This window comes from Pan troglodytes, chromosome 6 (assembly GCF_028858775.2).
Source record: "Pan troglodytes isolate AG18354 chromosome 6, NHGRI_mPanTro3-v2.0_pri, whole genome shotgun sequence".
Taxonomy (NCBI): domain Eukaryota; kingdom Metazoa; phylum Chordata; class Mammalia; order Primates; family Hominidae; genus Pan; species Pan troglodytes.
The window spans coordinates 152868426-152890993 of record NC_072404.2 but is presented as its reverse complement, the minus strand read 5'-3'; the positions used below and the strand labels follow the sequence as shown (position 1 = coordinate 152890993).

General features: G+C 38.3%; 1 protein-coding gene across 29 annotated transcripts in view; it reads left to right on the top strand.

Annotated features, from left to right (window-relative positions):
* DGKI (diacylglycerol kinase iota) overlaps positions 1–22568 on the top strand; it is a 496276-nt gene that overhangs the window by 323439 nt on the left and 150269 nt on the right. For all 29 annotated transcript variants that reach the window (XR_010159013.1, XR_010159015.1, XR_010159014.1 and 26 more), the window contains one exon: positions 6720–6820. Coding sequence is in view for 25 of the 29 variants with exons in the window: in XM_063815623.1 (XP_063671693.1) it covers positions 6720–6820 (101 nt within the window). In the remaining 4 variants the exon portion in view is untranslated. The remainder of the gene's footprint in view (positions 1–6719; positions 6821–22568) is intronic.

Here is a 22568-nt window from a genome sequence, read left to right as displayed (position 1 = left end):
AGGTGGAGCTTGCAGTGAGCTGAGATTGCGCCACTGCACTCCAGCCTGGGCGACAGAGCAAGACTCCGTCTCAAAAAAAAAAAAAAAAAATAATAATAAAAATAAGGCCCAGCTTGATAGCTGATAGAAGAATGTGATGATAGATAGTAATCTCTGAAGGTACTTTCCCCAGGAAAACATGTTGGGCAGTGGGAGTGCATGACTGATTGCTGCTAACGTGATTTTGGTTTATGCTTGGTTTAAGAATCAAAAACTTCCGTACAATGTGTTTCAGATTTCCGAGGCATTATTTAATTGAAGAACAGGTAGTTCAGAAAAGGTTTACTTACTTTTTTGATGGGGACATCTACCATTTGTAGGTTCTTCTGTCTTTTTATTTGTGTAGATTCTACTGGAGATAAAAAGTGGGAACATAATTCAACATGGGTTTATTTCCTGATCCAGAGGTCAAAGGACAGAAATGGATGACCAAATCAGTTATGACTTTTTCACAAAGGGAAAAGCTGCTAGGAAGCAGCTCAGAAATGCTCCAATGCCAAGCTGTGCTATAGCATCAGAACCATCTACAGTTGCAGAGGAATTTGATTTCCTTGAATTCATTTACTCATTTGTTCAAAAACATTTATTGTAAGCAACATGGACCAGGCATTGTTCTAGCTGCTGGAGCTGCAAAGAGGAGGAAGAGATTCATAGTGTGAATTCATAGCCTTTCACACTGTGAATTCACACTATAAATTCATATTTTAATAAAACTCTATTTATAAAACAAGAGCCAGTTCAAATGAATTCTATTAGGTTAGAAACAAACTTCATTATATCTAGATTATGATCAGGTAGAATTGCTCGAAAGAAGTTAAGGCAATTCATTATTACTATTAAATCAGGGCTAAAGGGTGAAAGGCAGACGGAGTTATGCGTTTCTGTCTCATAAAAGAAAAACAACTCTATATGAGTAGCAAATGCCTGGTTAAATTACAATTATTTATAAAAATCAATGTTTCTACATAGTGAATGTTACAAGGGGCAAGCCTTACACTGAACTAAGAAATGTTAATGAAAACAGGATATTTATGAGGTACAAAATGTAGGATGATTACATAACTTTAAGGATCTTGTCTCAACATGAGTTAAGATTTATATTCATAATATCTTTAAAAAGTAAAAAAAAACTTGCAAACATTCACCATCCCTACTTGCATTATTGTCCAAAAGACTGTGGATAGCGACATTCCACTGAATCTTGTATCCCTACTGATGTTGACGGATGCCCATTCTGCTAAGGTTTCCTGTCTACTAAGTGCTAATTAGAGCTGCAACTCTGGCTTCAGCTATGATATTATTATCTAGGACTGAATAAACAATATAAGGCTTATGGAAATTGCAGAAGCGCTAGGGCGATAATAATAGTAACAACAACCATTATTATTTTTGACCACTTATTATTTGCCAGGAAGGTGCTAACTGCCTTATATATGTCTCATTTAGTGCTCACTACATTTCTATTATCAGTCCCATTTTCAGATCACAAAATGGTTTAAAGAAGGTAACTTTAGCGTTCTGACCATTTAGATTGGAACTAAATTTTTTGACCATATATCTTGCTTTATCCACTTGCTATCATGTCTTAATATTAACGGATATCACTCCTATATAATTCATGTTTCCAGTGACAGAATGAGTTAATGGAGTCCGTGGTTTAAAAGTGACCCTGGAGAACCAAAACGCTCAGCCCATCCACTTTATCCATAAAGAGATTAGGCCTGGGTGGGAGATTGGATGAGAGGCGTCTCTTATCAGTCCGAGAGGAATAGTGTATACTAAAGAAATTGATCAAAAGGAGGAAGACATTTGAGGGCACTAGGGAGGAATATGACTCTGATGGATTGAAATTCTACATGGGAACAATTGAAAAAGAAGCTATTGGCAACATCTACAGGAGAGCAGAGAATAGCAAGATTAAGTATAAATTGAATAGCAGTGAGTGTTCAGGGAGTTGTCTTAATGGAAAGTCAGTCTACCTCCCTTCCAACATCTCAGGGTAAAAGGTGTGTATAACATGGATAAGGGAAGCTGTGGCATGGAGGTTACTGGAAACCCATCTGACTGATTCAACAAGTGCTCTTATTATGGTTCTTGAGAAAGTGTTCATGGGAGACATTTGGGAATTAAGTCCAGAGCCACGAACTTCCATTCTGCATAAGGATCTCAATCACAGTGTTGCAGAGAATTGGGGTAGTGACCTAAACCTGTCGGCTTAGTGAGAAGGCGACAGGTTTAGGTCACTACCCCAATAGGAAAGGGAATTCACAGACTGCTGAATCCCTTCTAGGGAGTTTGAGATGTTCCATGGAAGCCGGGTTTAGAACCCCTGACCCAGAGCCTAATCAGTATGGCAGTATCTTGTGGCAGATGTTGGCAGGAAGGCAAATTTATTTTTACCCAGGATGTTTGTCTCTTCTTTGCTCTACTAACTTCCCAGACAAAATTTAAATTCAGCAAACTAATGGCAGTGCTATTCCCCAGACTCCAAAGAACAGCTTTGTCATCCTCTACCTTCAGTCAGCCATGAATGGGACACTAATATATTTTGACATAAAGGTGTGAAATTGAATTACTTGGCTTTCATTTAATCTCTATGCACTTCCCCTGACTCCCCCATGTTCTAGCTGTCTGTTTTCATGTTTTTGGTTGGCCTTTTAAAATACTAGGTGGGAGAGCACCCAGAAGTGTAAAATGTCATGCCACCAGCCAAGCTAGACAATCTCCCCCTAGAGGTAGCCCAGCACCTTGTCAGAAATGTTTAGGGAGGTTCCTTTATGTGCTCTAAACATTTTCCAATATCTGGCAGAAGCAGCAAATGCTGTTGATTATTAGGTAGAACCTTATCTAGGAGAACAATTTTCAGAATAATTATTATAATGATAATAGCTAAAATCTATTGAGCACTGACAATGTGCCAGGCATTTTTCTAAGCATATCACATGTATTGGCTCATTTAATTATCTTAATATGCCTACGAGGTGGATACTGTTTTCATCTCCACTTTACCTATGAGGAAACTGAAGCATAGAGTTTCCTGATTAACTAGGAACTGGAAGAACTTTACTTCAAATCCAGGCAATCTGACTTGGAGCCTGAGCTCCTCGCCACTTTGCTGTGTTGCCTCCCATACCTGCTGTTTACACCAGGGTTGCAAATGATTCGAGAAGGTTTTCCATTATTGACCCTAGGGTCTAATGCCCTAAAATTTGCTGATGAGTCTCAACTGGGGCATCTTTTGATAGGAGTTTAAAAAAGAAAACAGATACCCTGCCCAGAAGACTAGGTTTAAGTAAGCTGCTGCTAGTGGGAAAGTGGAAAGTGTTGTAGGTTGTTGGGAAAAGATGGGAGCTGAGAGCAAGAGAGCAAAAGTGTAGGAAAGTGGATGGGAGAAAGTGTTAAGCGGTGGTTAGAGTCTCTTTTCTTCTGTCTTGCTTAGCTGATCATTCTGGAGATGAACTGAGATCATATGTGAATTCATTTGGGATCTATAAAGTTTGATTCAAATAATAGTGTCTGTTTTATGCCATGGTGTGCCCCCTGGAAGTTAGGGTGGAGTAGTGGGTGGCCAGAGGTTCAGGAGACAACAATGCATGGGTTGGAATCAGAGGGCATAGATGAGAACCTGGGAGGACATGGGACAGGGAGCAGCCACTTTATGGGTTTTGAGAAAGGTGATACACACTGGTAAACCCCAAATTGGGGAGCTCCAGGAAGGGGAGTCCAGGAACTGGTCAGCAGTCATTCTCCAAATCTCATTTCCCATTTGCAACTTCTGCCCAATCGAGGTCTTAGTCCTGATACCTCCAGCCCAGTAGAGAAGACTGAAGCCCACTGCCATTAGATTTACTATTATCTCAAAAAATTGCTTAGGTAGAGTTCATTCAACCTCTGCCCCTCCTCAACTTCTCCTATTAGGGTCTGATAGGCCACTACATTCTATGGTTCCAGCTTCCCTTTTATCTGCTGTGTGTGCAAGAAAATATTTTCTAATTACAGTCTTTGCAGATCAGTTGAGTGAACTTGGAAATAAAGGGATTATCAGACCCCTTTAATTTGGGGATAAAAATCTAATGTGAACACCATGTGGTCACTCTGTTAATTGCATAAATTTTTTCCTCCCTACTTGCATCTAATTCCTAACACTCTTTGCTATAGGCCTCATTTTTATTCTTGTCCTGCATTATTGTTTATTTACATATGGACGTGCTTTTAAAATAACTGTATTAATTCCTTAAAAATTATACTTGATATAAAATAATGCCCAGGTTTCACCACACAGAGATAACAACTTGCAACAGCTTGTTGGACGTATCTCCATGCACTTCTCTTGCATATGCAAACTCCTGAAGTCCACAATTTATATGAAGGAGCTTATGCCATATATAATTATTCCTGACTTTTTTTCACTTCACAGCATGTTGTAGCCACACTTCCCTCTAAATGAATAAAGACCTACACATTCATTTGTACTCTCTGCCCAGAGTTCTCTGGTTTACTTAACCACCCTGCCTGATGATTGTTTATTGATAAAGAAAGAAATCTGAGCAGCACATAGAGATCATCAGACTCTGCTAATCCAGACTTTATAGTTTTGCCGTCAAATCCATGGGATTCTTGGTATTTATCCATTGACAAGAGAGTCTGAACTCCTCAGAGGAGCAGAGAAAGAACATGAAACTGATGAGTGAAGGGTCCAAGGCTTTGCGTTTAGCACTGCTACTTAGTGGCTATGTGACCTTAAAATCACTTCACCTTTCTGAACCTCAGTTTCCCTACCTGTAAATGATATTGTGAGTTTTCAGTATATTCAAGGTCTGTTCTACTAACTGAAGGTCTGTATCTATAAATATACTGTCAAGCTATATCTCCAATCACAACTTAAATGCTTCGGCTTTATTTGTCCATACCTTTTTGATGTCCAGCACTATGGTAATACAAAGTAAATACCCAACAAACACAATTTGAGTGATGGATCAGTATAGCTGTTGAATCTGTCTTTTCAAATTTCCCCCAGAAATATCCATCTCTGTAGTTTTATACTGATTTTTTTAAGCCAGTGAACCTCAGACATTTTTACCTGCCTACCATCTCTCTTTAGAATTTGTGCACGTATATCTACACTTTTAAATAGCCACAGTTTAAATCTCTCTCTCTCTCTCTCTCTGTGTGTATGTGTGTGACAGAGAGAGAGAGAGAAAGAGAGAGAGAATGCACCATGTGTGAGTGTGCACATATGTATCTATAGTTTGATATGTATGTGCTATTTTGGGTGAGTAAAGTGGGATTCCATATGGAGGGAGTTACTATACTTTGCACTAAAATGAGGCTTTAGACAACAGAATGAGATTATTTTTTTACTCCCTCTTCCAGAGTTTTACTGAAATTAAATGGGTGTGTGTCTGTGTTTCTGTGTGTGTGTGTGTGTGTTTGAAGTGAAGGTAGAGAGGGGTGTCCTAATACTGTAGACACAGTATTCCCTCCTTTCATCTATTCTTTCTTATCTTTCCTGTTTTCCTTCCTTCCCTCCCTCATTCTCTCCCTTCCTCTCTCCCTCCATCTTTCTCTTTCTTTTTTTGTTTCTTTATTTCTGTTTCCTTCTTTCCTTCCTTTTCCTCCTTTACAGGAACAAATTAAAGAATAATGCCATTCTTTCTACTTTAGTCAATGACGTTAGTCAGTGGTGACTTTTGTCACCATTTAATATAAAAAAAAGAGAAACAAGCCTCTGTATGAGAAAATTCTCTCAACCAATGAAATCCCAGTATAAGGTCGTATTGAAAGACAAGTAGGTATTTTGTTATATTAATATATTGAAGAAATGTATTGACCCATCGTGGTGGTGATGAAAACCAAATTATTCCACTCAACTAATGCCCAAGATTAAACCACTTTCAAAATATCGCTTAAGAAAATCAAGGAGTCGAGTTACAGACATTTGGGGAGTGAATAGATGTTCAGAAAGTTTGGTATTGCACCATTTTATTGCTTAATATGTGTCTGGAGTCAGTATGCATTGAATTCTTTCAAAATGAGTTACGCACTTCATTCTCTTCCTAAAGAAAGGACACTGTACATATTTAAACATTTTTCTTCATTTTGGAATGCTCAGAGCCACCATTACAAGCAGTGTTTATTGCAATATGCTTTGACTGAGAGGTGCTGTCAAAAGAGGCTATTGAGCTGTGTAGAGCTACTTCGGTCTCAACCCTGTGGCTTCTGGACTCTTGGTCTGCTTTTTAAAGATAGTTTTTCCATCTCTCTGAGGGTCAGGCTGCCCCTGACCATGTCTTACTGTGATGTGCATATCTGCCTGTGGTTCTTAAAGCTCCACTCCACCTCCCACTATTTCAGATTTGCTGAATCTAATTTATTATGTAACAAGCACATGATCTTATTAAATGTTTTAAAAAATCAATAGAAAATACGATATAAAAGTGGGCTCCAAAGGCTCTTTCTGCATATTTCCATATTCTTACGTAAATTCCAGAAACTTTTGGTTTCTGGAGAAGTGTTCTCCAGATCACTGTTCAATTCTGATAAGGAACCCACCTTTCTGGTTTGAATGTGAACTCTTCCTTCTAAACATGAAGAGACAATATTGCCCTTATTCCTTCAGGTGCATGGCTACCAATTCCGCTCTCTCATTTGTATCTGACCACTCGGTTCTTGTTTTGCAGTCCCCAGTCTGTCCCAGATCGTCTGAGGATCCGGGTGAACAAAATCAGTTTACAAGACTATGAAGGATTCCACTATGACAAGGAGAAACTCCGAGAAGCTTGTAAGTTGGAAGTGCCTCACTGATTTCATGCGATCAGCCTATCTTCAGCTTCTTGATCCTCCTTGGTTTGATGGGTAGATTCATTTATCCTTGTGCCTGAAAATCATGGTTAGAGAAGTGAAGTGAAACACAGTAACATGTGAGCTCCAAGTGATAATGTATGGGCTACAGAAAAAGGAACTGGAAAAGGAAAGCAGCTGAATAAAATCATTCTGCTGTGGATGCCAAGTCAGGATCTCTTGGCTTATTCACCACTTTAGTCTCAGATTTGCCTAAAATGAGGAAAGCAAAAAGTTCGTGATACCAATGGTATAGCACCATCCAGAAAACTCTTGAGACAACACAGATCTCTTCTTGGAGGCTGCGTTATCAAACACTGCCCTCATTCGTCACAGAGATGTGGCAAAGAGGCACATTCAACACTTCTAGATATTATGCTATTATATAATGTCAGAGAAGGGCCTACGGGAACGTTGTGATATTAAAGTGATTCATTGATGATGAGGTGCCATTATTTTTGAAACCTGCACTTGAGTCAACGTATGAATTACTTCTGAAAGTTTGTATTTTCTGTATGCTTCTTTGAATACATAGCTAATTGTTAGTTCATCTCACTAGTCAATCAGTATGTATTGGACACTTTTTACATTCTGGTACATTCTGATCACTGCATTAAATCTGTCTGTATAATAATTTATGAGGTAATTGGTTAAAATAAGCCAGAAGTTAAGACCATGAGAGTGTTAGATATTAGGGTTCTCGGCTCCTTCCTAATTGTGGGAGCCAATAGTCAACTGCAATAAAGTCAAAGAAGATAAGGAAAACTGGTGTCCAAGGGAATAGGCAATGATGCTGATATAAAGAAATGACTTTTATATGGAACCAAAGACTTACGAACCCAGTCCCCAAATGGTCTCTAAGTGTAGACCTGGCTACCTGTGTAAAAGAGGAAAATAGTTAGAACTGGCAGGATTAATAGTAGGAAAGCCTTCCTGGGATGGTCTTTTCTGAGCTCTGGTTTCTGAGACTGATCTGAAGTAAGCTTTAGTGGATGGAAATTCTGAGGTCCAAGGATAATCCCAGGGGTGGGTACAGAGGGTTCTACAATCTGGAGTTGGCACGAGGTGAGGAGCCATATCCCTGGTAGCCTAATCACTGAATCTACTAGAGAATTTGCTGTGAATTTTCTTTCTTAATTCTCTCAGCTGCTTCAGCTTCCTAAACCCTTTATGTTGTTTTCCTTAGACATCAATATCTTTTAATTTCTCCCCAGCCTTCTCACTTCCATACTTTACCCTCATTTCCTTTTATAGGAAAGTGTGAGCTGGAGGAGGAGCAATTCCCCAAACCTCTGAATTTCTTCCTTCTGTAAACAACATATTACATTTTCTAATCTAAGTGAACTTATAAGCAACAGACTAGCATATAATCTATTTGATCCATAAAGTGATAGACATATATTTTTGCGATGGGAAGTGTAGCTACAATGCAAATTAAATTAAGTTCTAAAGGTTACTAATCATAAAGAACAGTGTTTTATGTTCTTTCTTGTTTTAAGCTTCCAAACAAATAGCTAACAGTTCTTAAAAGAAGATAACAGATCTCAAATAATATTTTGCAGCTTACGATCAACTCTGAAGAAATTCAATTTGGAGTGGGGACACATTTGAAATTTTTAGCTGAAATGAGATTTGAAGCTTATTTATAGCTTTCAATTATCTGTTTTATCTTTTCTGTGAAATTATCTGTCTACCATTCCTGGAGGTAATTGTGGTTTGAGGTTTTCCAACAAGATGACATTTTCTGGCAAGGGCTTTACTCAGCATATGTGATAAAATTTCTATGTGAAGAAACTTCTTAAGTCAAATATGGCATAAATGTAAGCCAAATAAATTGAGCAGTATCTTTGGGACCCCAAAGAACACATAAACTCTCTAAAAGGGGATAAAGGAGTTATTCTAAAGATTTAAAAATTCATTCCAATGATTTGGATTTGAAGAAAACAATAAAAGAATTGGAATTAAAAGTGACCAACTCAATCATTCTACTTTTAATATGCGGTGATGGTGCTTCTAACTGTGGTTTTTCAGGAAAGTTTATCCTTTGAGGTTCTGGATTCACTCCTACTAACCTTTACTCTTTTGCCTGGTTCCAACTTGAAACAGAATACAGATTCATGGGAAGGCTGACAGGGCTCAAACTGAGTATAAAGACAAAAGCAAGCTTAAGTCCATATATGAGGTGCATGCCAAAATAAATGTTATTTCAGAAGCATTAATTAAGTGAAATTTGCACAACACATCTAGATAAAAGGGACTCTAGGAATGTACTCTGACCTGCATCCCAGAACAAAGAGAGTGAATCCTCTTAGGTCATTCATTTATTGTCATCAAAGACTGACCTAGAGCAGTAGCATGGTACTGCGTTTGAAGTTAGTTCCATTTCTTGTTGGTGTGTCAAGTGATATCTTCAGGCAGCATGTGGTTCTTTTCCATCACCGTTTAGCAGAATCTTGCTCATTGTTCCCGTTAGATAAAAAGCTCGCATGTTTGTCACCTAACAAAGCCCATCTTCCGTCCATAATGCAGGGCTCCCTGACAATAATGGATGGCAGCCCTTTAAATTGCTTTGCTTATTTTAGCACAGAGAAAGAGGACTATACTCTTTCAGATATTTCCCATTCCTCTTCCATTTAGCCCCATCTCACTGGGGGGCAATCCTTCTAAAATAATATCCTGGAAAAATTTAGTCCTTGTCAATCTTTCCCTCAGCTCTTGCTGGTAAATTTCAGACTTATGTAAGACACTAAAAGTCTTCCTCACTCTATAGGATTTGTCAACCCTCAGATAATAGTTGTGGTTTGCAAGAGGGGACAGCCTATTCAACTTAAGAGGTAGAACATAAAGAGAAAGTGGCCATATTAAAAAAAATTGAAGCAAATCTGTCATAATGATATCAGAAAATCACTCTCATAAACAGAAGTATACAAGTGGGTCCTTAATAAAGCTTATAATCATATAATCTAGGCAAAGGATGATCTGTTTTTAAAAATCTGTTGTATTTCTAACCCCAGAACAGATTCACTGACATATGATATATTTTTTAAAAATCTGAGATAACTTGATATTCCCCAAAATTTAACTCTATTCCCATGCAAACTGGTTAAACTTCAGTTTGAGCACCAGTTTATTCTGCACTTTTAAATTGCCATGATAATTTACACAGATCTAGGGTTTAAAACACAAGCAGTAGAAACCAGCTTGAAGCCAATTGAAAACAGATGTAGTCTATAAGAATAGGGAATTAACATTTGTTGTATATCAAATACAGTGTTTGACAATGCTTTTACATACATGATCTCAGTATAATTCAGTATTATCTGGATGTTTGTAACATGTAATGCATAATATATCAATAAATAGGGTACAATCCTAGTATCGTTAGCGTTAACCAAACTAGGTATTTAGTTAAGCATTTGCCCTAATGGAATTTCCTTGTTTGGTGATTTAGTAGAAAAGTCAGAAATTTTGTTGTTTGAATCTCAGTTGAAACCTTGACAAAGTCATTTAATTTCTCTGATGATCAAATCTCTCATCTGTAAAATGAAAATATAATTATAACCCCATTCAGTGCTGAGGGTTAAATGTAATGCTGTATATGGAACCCTTGGTGTGAAGTCTGGCACATTAGCGTGCTCTCCAAAAATGGTAGCTATGATGCTTGTGGTGGTTGTTGTTAGAGAGGCCCTGCTGTCATACTGCTCATCAGTCTTCAAGTCCATAAAACCAGACTCAAAGTAGGTCATAGAGGCTGACTTCCTCTATGTAGAACTCTTCCTGGCTTGAGGCAGCTCACTTCAAACTGCACACACCACCACCCTCCAACTCACTTTCTTACTTTCAAAAATAGAATCGAAAATACTGGTAAATATCACAGAAAGATTATGGGAAGAAAGTGTAACTAAATCATTCAATTTACTTTTATTGTGTCTACTTGTATAAACATCTGCTGTAATGACAAGATACTTAAATCTATGAAGCATGTAAATACTGAATGCCCATATAGGATGATCTGAACGTTTACCTGCAAATTTCCTTCCTTAAGTCCTAATACATTCTCTTAAGTGTGTCATCTGTTATCCACCACTGAATTTTTTGCAACAAATTTTTATTTTGGAATAATTTTAGATTTACAAAAAAGTTACAAAGGTAATACAGGGCATTCCTGTGCATTCCTCCCCCAGTTTTTCTCATTGTTAAACACTTTACATTACCATGGTGCGTTTGTCAAGGAAACTGATATTGCTACATTACTATTAACTAAACTTTTGGAATTTCTATCCCAGGATCAAATCTAGGATACCATATTGCATTGAGTTGTCATAGTTCCCTAGTCTCTTCTGATCTGTAACCGTTTCTCAGTGTTTTCTTTCTTTTTTTATCTTTCTTTCTTTCTCTCTCTCTCTCTCTCTTTCTCCCTCCCTCCCTCCCTCCCTCCCTCCCTCTCTCTCTCTCTCTCTTTCTTTCTTTCTTTCTTTCTTTTCTTTTCTTTTCTTTTCTTTTCTTTTCTTTTTCTTATAACCTTGATGGTTTTGGGGGAATACTGCTTCCTGTAGAATATCTTCCAATCTGGCTTTGTCTGTTGTTTTACTCATAATTACACTGGATTTATGGGTTTTTGGAAAGAATACGGTAGAGGTGAAGTAGGCTTTTTGTCCCATCATGTCAAGACTTATGTGATATACACATGACATCCCTGGTGATGTTAACCTGATCATTTGGTAAAGGTGGTATTTGCCAAGTTCCTTCACCATAGACTTACAATTTTTTTTCCCCTTCCCTACTCTATTCTTTAGGAATAAGTCACTAAGTCTAACCCACTTTCAAAATGATCAGAGGAGGTGGATCAAGATTTTTAAAATTGTTTCCAGTTTGCATATTTGAGCTCAACTGAATTTGTTAACTATGCCAAAATGGTAGAGCCATTCAACCATTCATGCATTCATACTTTCAATAATTACATGTTTGCATCAGTTATATGTCAGATACCACACTAGATGTTAGTCATTGAAAGATGAAACTAGAAAATCCAACATTATAACATAATTTATTCAGTGTACATTTATTGAGTCCTTACCGTGAGCAGGGGTTGGAAGAAAAAAAACAACAGAATTCGTTCCTGATTTTCTGGAGCTTTTTTTCTTTTTTTAAAAAATGTGATAATAACTGTGATGGGGCTATGGAAACATTCTGTACCTATTTTTCTAGCAAACGTCATTTAAATAAAGAAAGATAAAATATATAAGCAAGAATGAGAAAAGCCAGTCTAACCACTAATTAGGTGTGTGACCTTGGGCAATGCATTTGTCTTCTTCAGGCTTCTGTTTCCTTATCTATTAAATGCAGTAGTTAAACTAGACATTTCTTAAGAACAGATTATAATATAATAAATGTTTAGTTTTATAGAAATTACATAGGATTAAAAAATTTTTCATCAGCATATTTCCTTAGTAGAGTTTTTAAAGCTCCAACATCATTCATAATGAGTATAAGCATTAGAAACCATGTAAGTACATTGTGCTTCAAGAGTTTGCTAAAAACACTGATTTTTTTTCCCTATCAATAGCTTCATCTAAAATTGAATCTTTCCCCCTCATTTAACAAGCTGACAACAGGGCTGTTCAGTAGAGATTAGGCCTCCATTTGGTGGAGGTAGGCTTTCCAAGTTGAAATCTGTCTGAGGAGTTAAATGATGTCAATTTGTCCTCTGAAGGGCATTGTCCTTCCATTTTGCAAGTGTGTTTATGTTTATTCCTATTTTCACGATTTGACATTTACCCAGAGTTTCGTGCTTAGTTTCTTTTACTGTCTTTTCCCATCTCTTGTCTGTCTCTTATATTTATCATTTTATTAAAAATATAGTAATAATAATGGTTAACACACATTGTACTATTGCTGTGAGCTAGGAAATGCCTTTTCTACATATATTGTGTAATTTAACTTACCCGATGTCTCAGTGTGACAGATAGTATTGTTATTCCCATTTCACATATAAAGCAATTGAGGCACAGAAAACTCAAACAGTCTAAGGGGCTGACATTTTGAATACTTATTTAATCACTGTGTTTTCTGTTTCCTCCAAGTAGTACTTCCTATTTTTCATATAAATGTCTTTAATAACATGAGTAAAAATTTACATGTCAGTCTTTCACGATTCCATTTCAAATGTCTTCTTACATTTAAACTGACTTTGACTTAGTTTATCACACTCAGGTTTGTTGGACAAGTTTCTGTTTTTGGATCTTCCTCCAACCTCAAATCAGCCATTCATAAATTCAACAAATATTAATTGACTGCTTACCTTATTTCTAGTACTATTTCAAGTATTTCTAGTACTATTTCAAGATACAGAAAAGTGCTTGCCCTGGAACTTATGTTCCAGTGGAGAGACAGACAAATGAATAAATAATACAATATGGCAGCAAGTGCTATAAAGGAAAGTAAAGCAGAACAGTGACAGAGGATCCTGTTTTTGGTAAGGTGGTCAGCAAGAGACTTTCTGAAGAAGTGACATTTAAAGAGAGACCAGAACAAAAAGAGTGCATGTATATGTGGATTTCTAGAAGAGTATCCCTGGGCAGAGGAAATGGCAAGTTCCAAGGCCAAGCATCCTTAGTATATTTAATGAATGTCAGGGATGTCCATGTGACTGGAACCTGCTTAGTTGAATGGAGATAGTCAGGAAGTTATTTTAAAGGGTCAGCACATGGAGGGGGCTTATAGGCCATGGAGAAGGCCTTGGATTTTATTCAGAGTGTAATGAGAAGGTGTTGGAACTACTTGAGGGGTGTATCATGCCTGAATTTATTCTAGATAAATTTGGCTACTAGGTAGAATATTTTCAGGTTGCAATGATGGAAATAGGGCAGCAGGTACCAGGCTAATGTGATACTCCAGGTGACAGGCAATAGGAATGAGGGAGTTAAAGTAGTAGAGTTGGAGAGAATCAGTTGGATTCTGGCTACATTTTGGAGGTAATGCTGGTAGGATGAGATGATGGATTCGCTGTATTGCATGAGAGTGTAAAATTCAGTTGCCTCTGATGTTTTGACCTTGGCAACTTGGTAAATAGAGGTAGGGAAGATGCAGAGGATTCAGCAAAGGAGACCAAGAAGGAGCAATACCAAGGAGGAGCCTATGGTTAGCTACAAAAACAGCAGGAGAGCTTGTTCATTGGAATCAGAGAGAAAAATAACTCATAAAAGCTGTCTATCTGTCAGCGTTTCAGAGAAGTTGAGTAAGATGCACACTAAGAATTGGTAGTTGGATTGGAGTAGAGGGTAGTTAGTGGTAGCCTCACGAGATTGTGGAGTGAAAAATGTGGAAGTGCATAGAGAGGATTCGTGTGCAAATAGGGTCAAGTGAATGTCAGATGTGAGCTGCATAATGACATCTTGATCAATGATGGACTGCATATACAACAGTGGTCCCATAAGATTTTATTTTATTTTATTTTTTTTTAATTCTTCAGCTAAAACAGCGGAAGAGGTGATTTATTATATGGTTGTTACACTCGGCCACAAATAAACACAGAAATAGTCCAGAATGTCACAGGTCCAGGGCAGAGGGACCAACATGGGCATTTTGTTTATGAGCAAGGTGGGTCTCAGAGGTGATCAGCGATCAGAGGGCGATGAAGTTCTGGATCCATTGAGACAAGCTCTAGACAGTAGCATGCAGTGCCGCAACTTGTACCAGCATCCCCAGCGTCTGGCATTCCATGTTTCTGCTCCTGTGGCCTCCACGGTGCAACAAGCTAGCGGTTTACTTGGACCTCTGCCTCATCTTTCTTCTTTTGCGCTTCAGCCTGCGCATTCGCTTCTTCCTCCACTTGGCTCTCATGGCGCAGAGGTTTCCAAAAAAATGGCGCTAAGGCCGAGAGCAAGATTTTAATACCATAGTTTTACTGCACCTTTTCTATGTTTAGGTATTTTAGATACCCAAATGCCATTGTGTTACAATTGCCTGCAGTATTCAGTACAGTAACATGCTGTACAGGTTTGTAGCCTAGGAGCTACAGGCTATACCGTATAGCCTAGGTGTGTAGTAGGTGATTCCACCTAGGTTTGTGTTAAGTACACTCTATGATGTTCACACAATGCAGAAATCACCTAACGACATGTTTCTTAAAACACATCCCTTCCATTAAATGACATATGACTATAATTCACCACAGATTGCTCTTTTAAGGTATTTAACTATAAAACGAAGGAAAGAAATGGGATGATGACTATAAAAGAATATAGTAGAATCAAAGGAGGATTTTTTTTTAATTTGTAAGATAATACAGCAAGTGTGTATGCTGGTGGGACCAATTCACTACAGAGAGAACTTGATTCGGAAGAGGGCCAACTGCAGGAGCAGTGCCTTTGAGTAGGTGGTAAGATGGAACCTGGTGAGCAATGGAAGGTTGTGGGCAGGAATGTGGGGCAGGTTCTCCCGAGTACAGCAAGAGAAGGCAGAGGAGGGAGTACAGATACAGATAGCTTGGTGTACATGGTGCTAGGGAGAAACAGAAGTTCTATTCTGATTGCTTTTATTTTCTCAGGAAAAGAAGAAGCAAGCTTACTAGTTAAAAGTTGGAAATGGATAGTATCAGTGTTCTGGAAAAAAAGAGGAAGGTTTGAAATAGCTTGAGGAGAGAGACAGTGACAGGGTTCGGCAGAATTGCTGACCTTTACTTTGGAAATGGATCATTGAATTCATTGTTTTTTTGTAAGCACATAGAGCCTGACTTGCCAGTTTCTGGCTGTCTTGGTTTATAGATGAGCCTACTCTATGTCTTTCTAATTTCAAAGGACTCTGATACCCAGGGAATATTGGGCCAAAATATGATCTTATTATTAATATAAACTTCTTTGCCATCTAATTCTGTTTATGACCTAAAGGCTTTCTTTATTTATAAGAAAATAAAATATGCTCTGGTGCTGTGCTATATTAGAAGTTAATAATGTTAGATTTCAGACAAAGAACTGAGCCTAAAGTGTTGATGATGATATTTGATCCTTCCTTCACTGTTAAAACTTAGCCTTTGGCAATGAGAGCAATCAATTGCAGGTAGATCCTTAAGTCTCTGCCCAAAATAATATTTTCTCTTTTCATTGGTTTATTTTATGTAACACATACTCAAAATTATGGCCAACTCTTACTATTTGTAGACCAGCCTAGTCCATTTGGTTGCTGTCTTACCAGGTTGACAACTCTGGAATGTAAGCTCAGATGGTAGTTAGACTTCCCTTTGAAGACTTTCTTCTAAGATCTTTGTATAAAATTATTACTTTCATTCATCTTGCTAAGGTTTGAGTAGTGCAGTGTTGGCCATTGCAGAGTCACAACTATCCTGTTTAATAATAAATAATAACATCCAATAATTGCATAGGGCTTCATGGTTTACAGAGGGCTGTTGTATACACTGGCCACATGCATCATTACAAGGACACTTAAGATTGCCTCGCGCAGGGTTACATTGCTGCGATGGGATTTTAATAAGAAATTATATATTTTCTCTCTTAATCCAGGGCACTTTCTAGTATACAGCCTACTTCTTTATAAAGACTAATTTAAAAGAATTTGCGGTCATAGGTCTTGTCATCGTTTGAGTTGCTGGGGAAACAGACTGTGAGACTGAGTTTTGTGTGCAGGGGTTTTATTGGGGATTTCCCAAGACGGAACCACAGCTGTGCAGGGCAAGAAAAGTGGGACCAGGAAGAGGGAGATGTTGAACTTTGCTGTAGTCACAACTGAGGACTCCCACAGGGACGTTTGGACCTGGGACAGCCATTTTGAGTTTTCTAAATTGAGGCAAGGGTTATTGGACACTGATCAGGCTGCCCTGGAAGGGGATAAACCTTGAGTGAGGTAGCAGCCTTTCTGGAGAAGGACTCAGCTGTGCGCTATCAGCAAACTTTTAGCCTCTGGGAAAATGAGTGCCTCAATCCTAACATGAATGCATTGCTTCAGTTCCGAAAGCAGAGTCTTGCTATGTATTAATAACCTGATTTTTGAACTAAGGCCAAGATAGAGCCACCCACATACCAAAATCCTTGAGTTCATTCATTCAACTCTTCATTTAACAACGATCTATTGAACACCTACTATGTATCAAAGACTGTTCTAAGTGCTGGAAATTCAGCTTCAGTGAGTGCTAGCTCTCAAGTGTTTCTCTTGTTATATCTTTTAACCTGATTTCCCTGCTATGCCAAATTCAGGGAATTGGAGTACAAGTTGATTATTCAAAAGTGTCTGAATTAGCAAAGTAAAATGGAAACCTAAAAGGTGAATGCTGACCTTTCCTTAAAAGTTCTTTCTGATGAATTATTGCCAAGCCAAATATTCTCCATTTGGAATTTGAGTAATTAAAAGTGGAAACCTGAATATAAAGCCATCTCAATTTCTGGCTGTCACTTCTAGTCTGACGCTATAGTCAGCAGAGAAAACTTCAGAGTTTGATTCTCAATGGGATGTGTATTTTTTATATATTCATTTCTTCCTTCACTGTTAAAATGTAGCCTTTGCTAATAAGAGCAATTCATTGATTGAACTAAACAGAATCAAGGGCGGAAGTATAAGCTAATCTGAAAATAACATCTTTGCAGATTGACTCAGAACCACAATTTTATGCACTAGTTACGTGGATAAAAACTTCAGGCTTTCCCTAGTTCACACTGGTGGAAAACAGTCTTTCTTAGTACCAAGTGGGTTTCCTGAATCACTGGTCCACTGCCAGTCTCCTGGAGTCATCTATAAGCAGAATTAGAGATGTCCCCAGGCTGTCAGCTGCTAGGGATGTCTTTGTTTGAGACCGCCCTATTTCACATCTCCTCATAGAAGCTGTCCATGTATAATTTGTTTATTCGTTTTATTTCCCAAAAGAGGCTTGGGGCCCCTTCAGCTGATTTTAGAAAATCTTTCTGTCATGAATTCTTCACATGTATCTAATCAACTCAGAAATTCCAGGCTGCATGACTGAATGTGTCCCCAGCATCTAGTTGTTGGTGACCTTGACCATCACCCTGCAGTGTAACAGACAGCATGATGTAGAAATTGTGAAAGAGATTTGGACCAGTGTATCTAATCATCATTTCAAGTATTGAAGTTTTAGATATGGTTATGAATCTTTCCTTTCAGACATGTAATATTTCATCTTGATTTTCAGATGTATTTGGCTAGCCTGGCCATGTAGCCAAGATTCCAGTGTCACAGTCAAGCCTTTGTTATCTCCCTCCCAAGTACTTGAGCACTGGTAGTAAATATCAGTAGTGGTTCTTTCTGTGTCTAAGAATTTTACGAATATTCATTTCCATTGTCAAGGGCATGCTAGGACCTCACAGTTAAAAGCTTATATCACATTTAACACCAGAAATAATTGCCAAGAGATTATATACATCATCTTGTTGTACTAGTACTTTATTGCATGCAACATTAGGAACCTTCTTTGAAATGGAATTATCTTCATCCAAAGTAGGCATTTACATCATTGTCATTAAACTTACATATTCAGTTGGACAAGGATGACATTTCATAGCACTATTTGGTCTGGACCTTTGGTTCCTACTATGTATTAGAAGAGAAGTATGTGGGCCTTCTGCCCATACTTGCTCCTGGATAACCACGGTCAATGCGTGAACCGCAGTCATCAGAAGTAGGAAAAAGGCCATTACAAACAGCATCCATGATTGGATCTCATGCTCCACCTGACAACTTTTGTCTTTGTTCAGAAGACCAGGCTTTAACATCTCCTTTTTTTTTTCCCCTGGGATTTTCTTTCTCATTTCTGCTTTTCCATTTATCATGTCATGAATGCCAAAGATTTGGAAAGAGAAAAAGAAAAGGATCTGTTACTAACTCCTGAGGGGTTGTGGGCTGGGCTTCAATGGGCACCTGGAGAGTGTAGTGTTCTCTTTCATTCTCTTTCTTCTGTTCTTTCTTCTCCAGCCTTCAGAATTTTCTTTCCCCAATTCTGTCTATAACACATTCTAACTCAGAAACCATTTTCTTGTATTTTAGGTGTTATCAAACTGCCTTTGAGGCATTGACAAGTGGTCTTTGTCCTCCATCATCACAGTTTTCACTAATTTTACATTATTTTCACAGTCTCTCTCTGCTGCCTTCTTTGCTCTTTTTCGCTCTCTCCAGCTCAGCAGGCCACAAGTCCATGGTGTTAGGTAAGTGTATCAGAAGGTTGTAACCCCCACAGCTATGCAAAACGACTTCACTGTCACTCTTGCTCCTTTTCCCTCTTCCCATCCAATTGGCCACAGAGGAGTTGCTTCCTTGGACTTCGTATCTCTCTCATATGCCCTTCCCTTCTTGTCTTTCTGCCACTCCTCTATTCCAGACCTCACCATTGCTCAGCTCATTGACTGTATTCGCTTCCTCACTCATCCTCCAGTCACTCACCTAATTTTTCATCAATTTGTCTTCCGTATTACTCCCAATGATTTTTCTAACATTTTGTCCAAGAAAAAGGTGGGAGATTTTTAGGCACTGAGATGAGCGAGTGGAAAAGTACTGGAGGATGTTGTGGGGAGGTTGGTCAATTGCCAACCCATTGTATCTAATTATTATCATCCATCAAGTAAGAATTGTAGTTTTTTGATAACCTTGGCACATTTGAAACTAACAAAATAAAAGGAAAGATTCCACTTGTCTTTACATCCTCCCTTAGGAATTTGTTTCTTTTCTCTAGTCCCCTGCCTCTCCTCCTTGAGTTCCTTATTTCCACCATCCTTTTGACTTCCTGAGTAATGTGAATGCTATGAGTAACGAAATAGGTACTGATAATTGTTCTATGTCAGGATGATCTCATCAGCAAAGTATCTGTCCATAGCAAACTCAGAACAGTTTCTTTTTCTTTTCCCTTCCTCTTGATTTTTCTGTAACTAGGCATCTGTGTTTGCTAATTGTCTCTTATTACCAATAATTATTTAGGCTCTTACCCACCCACAGAGCCTGAGAGAGAGGGGCTCTGTCTTTCATGAGGTTTACATTTCAAAAAATGACTTCTAGCTCCTGGAGAAAGACATTCCTGGGTTGTAAAATTTGGCATGAGTCTGGGAGCAGATTTACATACATCTCAAAGGGGCAGAGAAAGGATTTACAATGGAAAGTTTGCTAAAGTAAATGCTCTAAGAAACAAGTGTTCAGAGCCATATAATCAAGAAGAAACCTGTCGGCCGGGCGCGGTGGCTCACGCCTGTAATCCCAGCACTTTGGGAGGCCGAGGTGGACGGATCACGAGGTCAGGAGATCAAGACCATCCTGGCTAACACGGTGAAACCCTGTCTCTACTAAAAATACAAAAAATTAGCCGGACATGTTGGTGGGTGCCTGTAGTCCCAGCTACGCAGGAGGCTGAGGCAGGAGAATGGAGTAACCGGGAAGGCAGAGCTTGCAGTGAGCCAAGATTGTGCCACTGCACTCCAGCCTGGGCGACAGAGTGAGATTCTGTCTCAAAAAAAAAAAAAAAAAGAAAGAAACCTGTCTAAAGTTCCATCATGCTAAGGGAAACATGAAAGCTGTTTTGGTCAGTGTACATCTGGAACCTTCACCTTCTGTTGGAAACCTATTAGTATCTACCCATCCTTTTGAGAATAAAGTCTCAACTTCTTAGTATAAAAATCAAACCTCCGGTCTTAGCCTCACCCTACTCTACTCTGTACCTACCTACCTTCCTAATTCCTGAACATTTCCTTTTCTTCTTTTTGTGCTGTGGTTCCTTAGAGCCTAAGGGTGGTCTGAGATAATTTCCTTTTGTCTCAAAAACTCTTGTTCCTTTTGTCAATCCACCTTATTTTCTTCACAGCTCCTCGTGGAAGAGTGTCTGGTCTTGGGGAATGTGTAGCCCTTCTGGATTCTAAACACGTGGAGTACATGTCTATCCAATTCCTGCCACAAAGATATCATCAGTAGGATGTTTTCATGTACTCCCCTCCTCCTCCAATTCTGTAAACTCCTTGAGGGCAGGTACCATGTCTTACTCAGCCTTCTGTGACCAACTGCTGACACTAGAGTTGTCCCCAGCACCAGAAAGTCCTTAAAACCCATTTGCTAAAATGATTAAGTGAATGACTTATAGACGTGAAAAATATTGTGGCATAATTCTTTGTATATGCAATATATATTTACCAAATTAATGAAAATAGAAACCATGAGTTACTATTCAAGATTATCAATGCCATAAGCATTTAAGAGGATTTTTTTTAAGTGAGTTGCGTGTTCCTTATGTTGCCCACTTAGGTAGTATACTATCATGATAAAAGCAGAATTGGATCTGTACTTGGAAACCCAAATTTCTAGAGAACCTGTTAGTTTCTGGAAAGCACTCAGAAATCTTATCCTTGAATAGAATCCAATGAAAACTACATAATTTACTTTTATCTTGTGGATGACATTTTTAATGGACTATAGACAGGACCTGGTTTAGCTCAAGCTAGGGAATCCAAACTCTATAATTACTTTTAATCTTAAGGACTAGGAGTTGTGAAACTGCTGACAGGTCCCAGACATGGCATGGCAAGGTATAAAGTTCTCGGGATGTTATGTTTCCTTTTGAATGCTAATATGCCCATTCGTTGCTCCCCATTGGTTCCAGGTGAGCAGTGGGAAATTAACGATGACCAGGTGGTTGTAAAATGGACCTGTGACCCACAGCAGGGAAAAATTGGATTGAAATACCATATTGCAAACCGATTCTATCTAATTCTTATCAGCCATCAAGTAAGAATTGTAGTTCCATGATAACCTTGGCACATTTGGAACTAATGAGGTAAAAAGAAAGATCCCACTTGTCTTTACATCCTCCCATATTATATTTCCTATAGACAAAGTATCTGTCTATAGAAAACTCAGAACAGTTTCTTTTTCTTTTCTTTTTCTCTTGATTTTTCTGTTTCTTTTTAACTAAGACTATTTTTCAGAGCAGTTTTAAGTTTACAGAAAAAGTGAGTAGGAAGTACAGAGAATTCCATATATCCTCTCAACCGTCCCCTACCCCAACCTATCCACACACAGTTCTCCCCTTTATTAACATTTTGCATTAATGTGGTTCATTTGTTACTATTGATGAGCCAATACTGATACATTATTATTGCCTGAATCCCATAGTGTACATTAGGATTCACTCTTTTGTCATATAATTCTATGGACTTTCACAAATGTGTAATGACATGCAGTCATTATTACCGTATTGTACAGAATATTTCACAAGGAATACCTTGTATTATGTCTTTTCATTTCTCCCTTCCTCTCCCAAGCCCTTGGCAACCACTGATTATTTTATTGTCAGCATAGTTTTTGCCCTTTCCAGAATTTCACATAATTGGAATTATACATCATGTAGCCTTTCAAATTGGCATCTTTCACTTAGCAATCTTCATTTAAAATACCCCCATGTCTTGTCTTTGCTTTATAGCTCGTTTCTTTTTATTGTTGAATAATATTCCATTGTCTGGACATACCACAATTTATCTGTTCACCTACCAAAGGACATATTAGTTGCTTACAAGTTTTGGCAATTATGAATAAAGGTGCTATAAACATTCATGTGCAGATATTTATGTGGACATAATTTTCAACTCCATTGAGTAAATACCAAGGAGCTGATGCTAGATTGCATGGTAAGAGTATGTTTAGTTTTGTGAGAAACTGCCAAGCTGTCTTTCAAAGTGGCTGTGCTGTTTTGTGTTTCC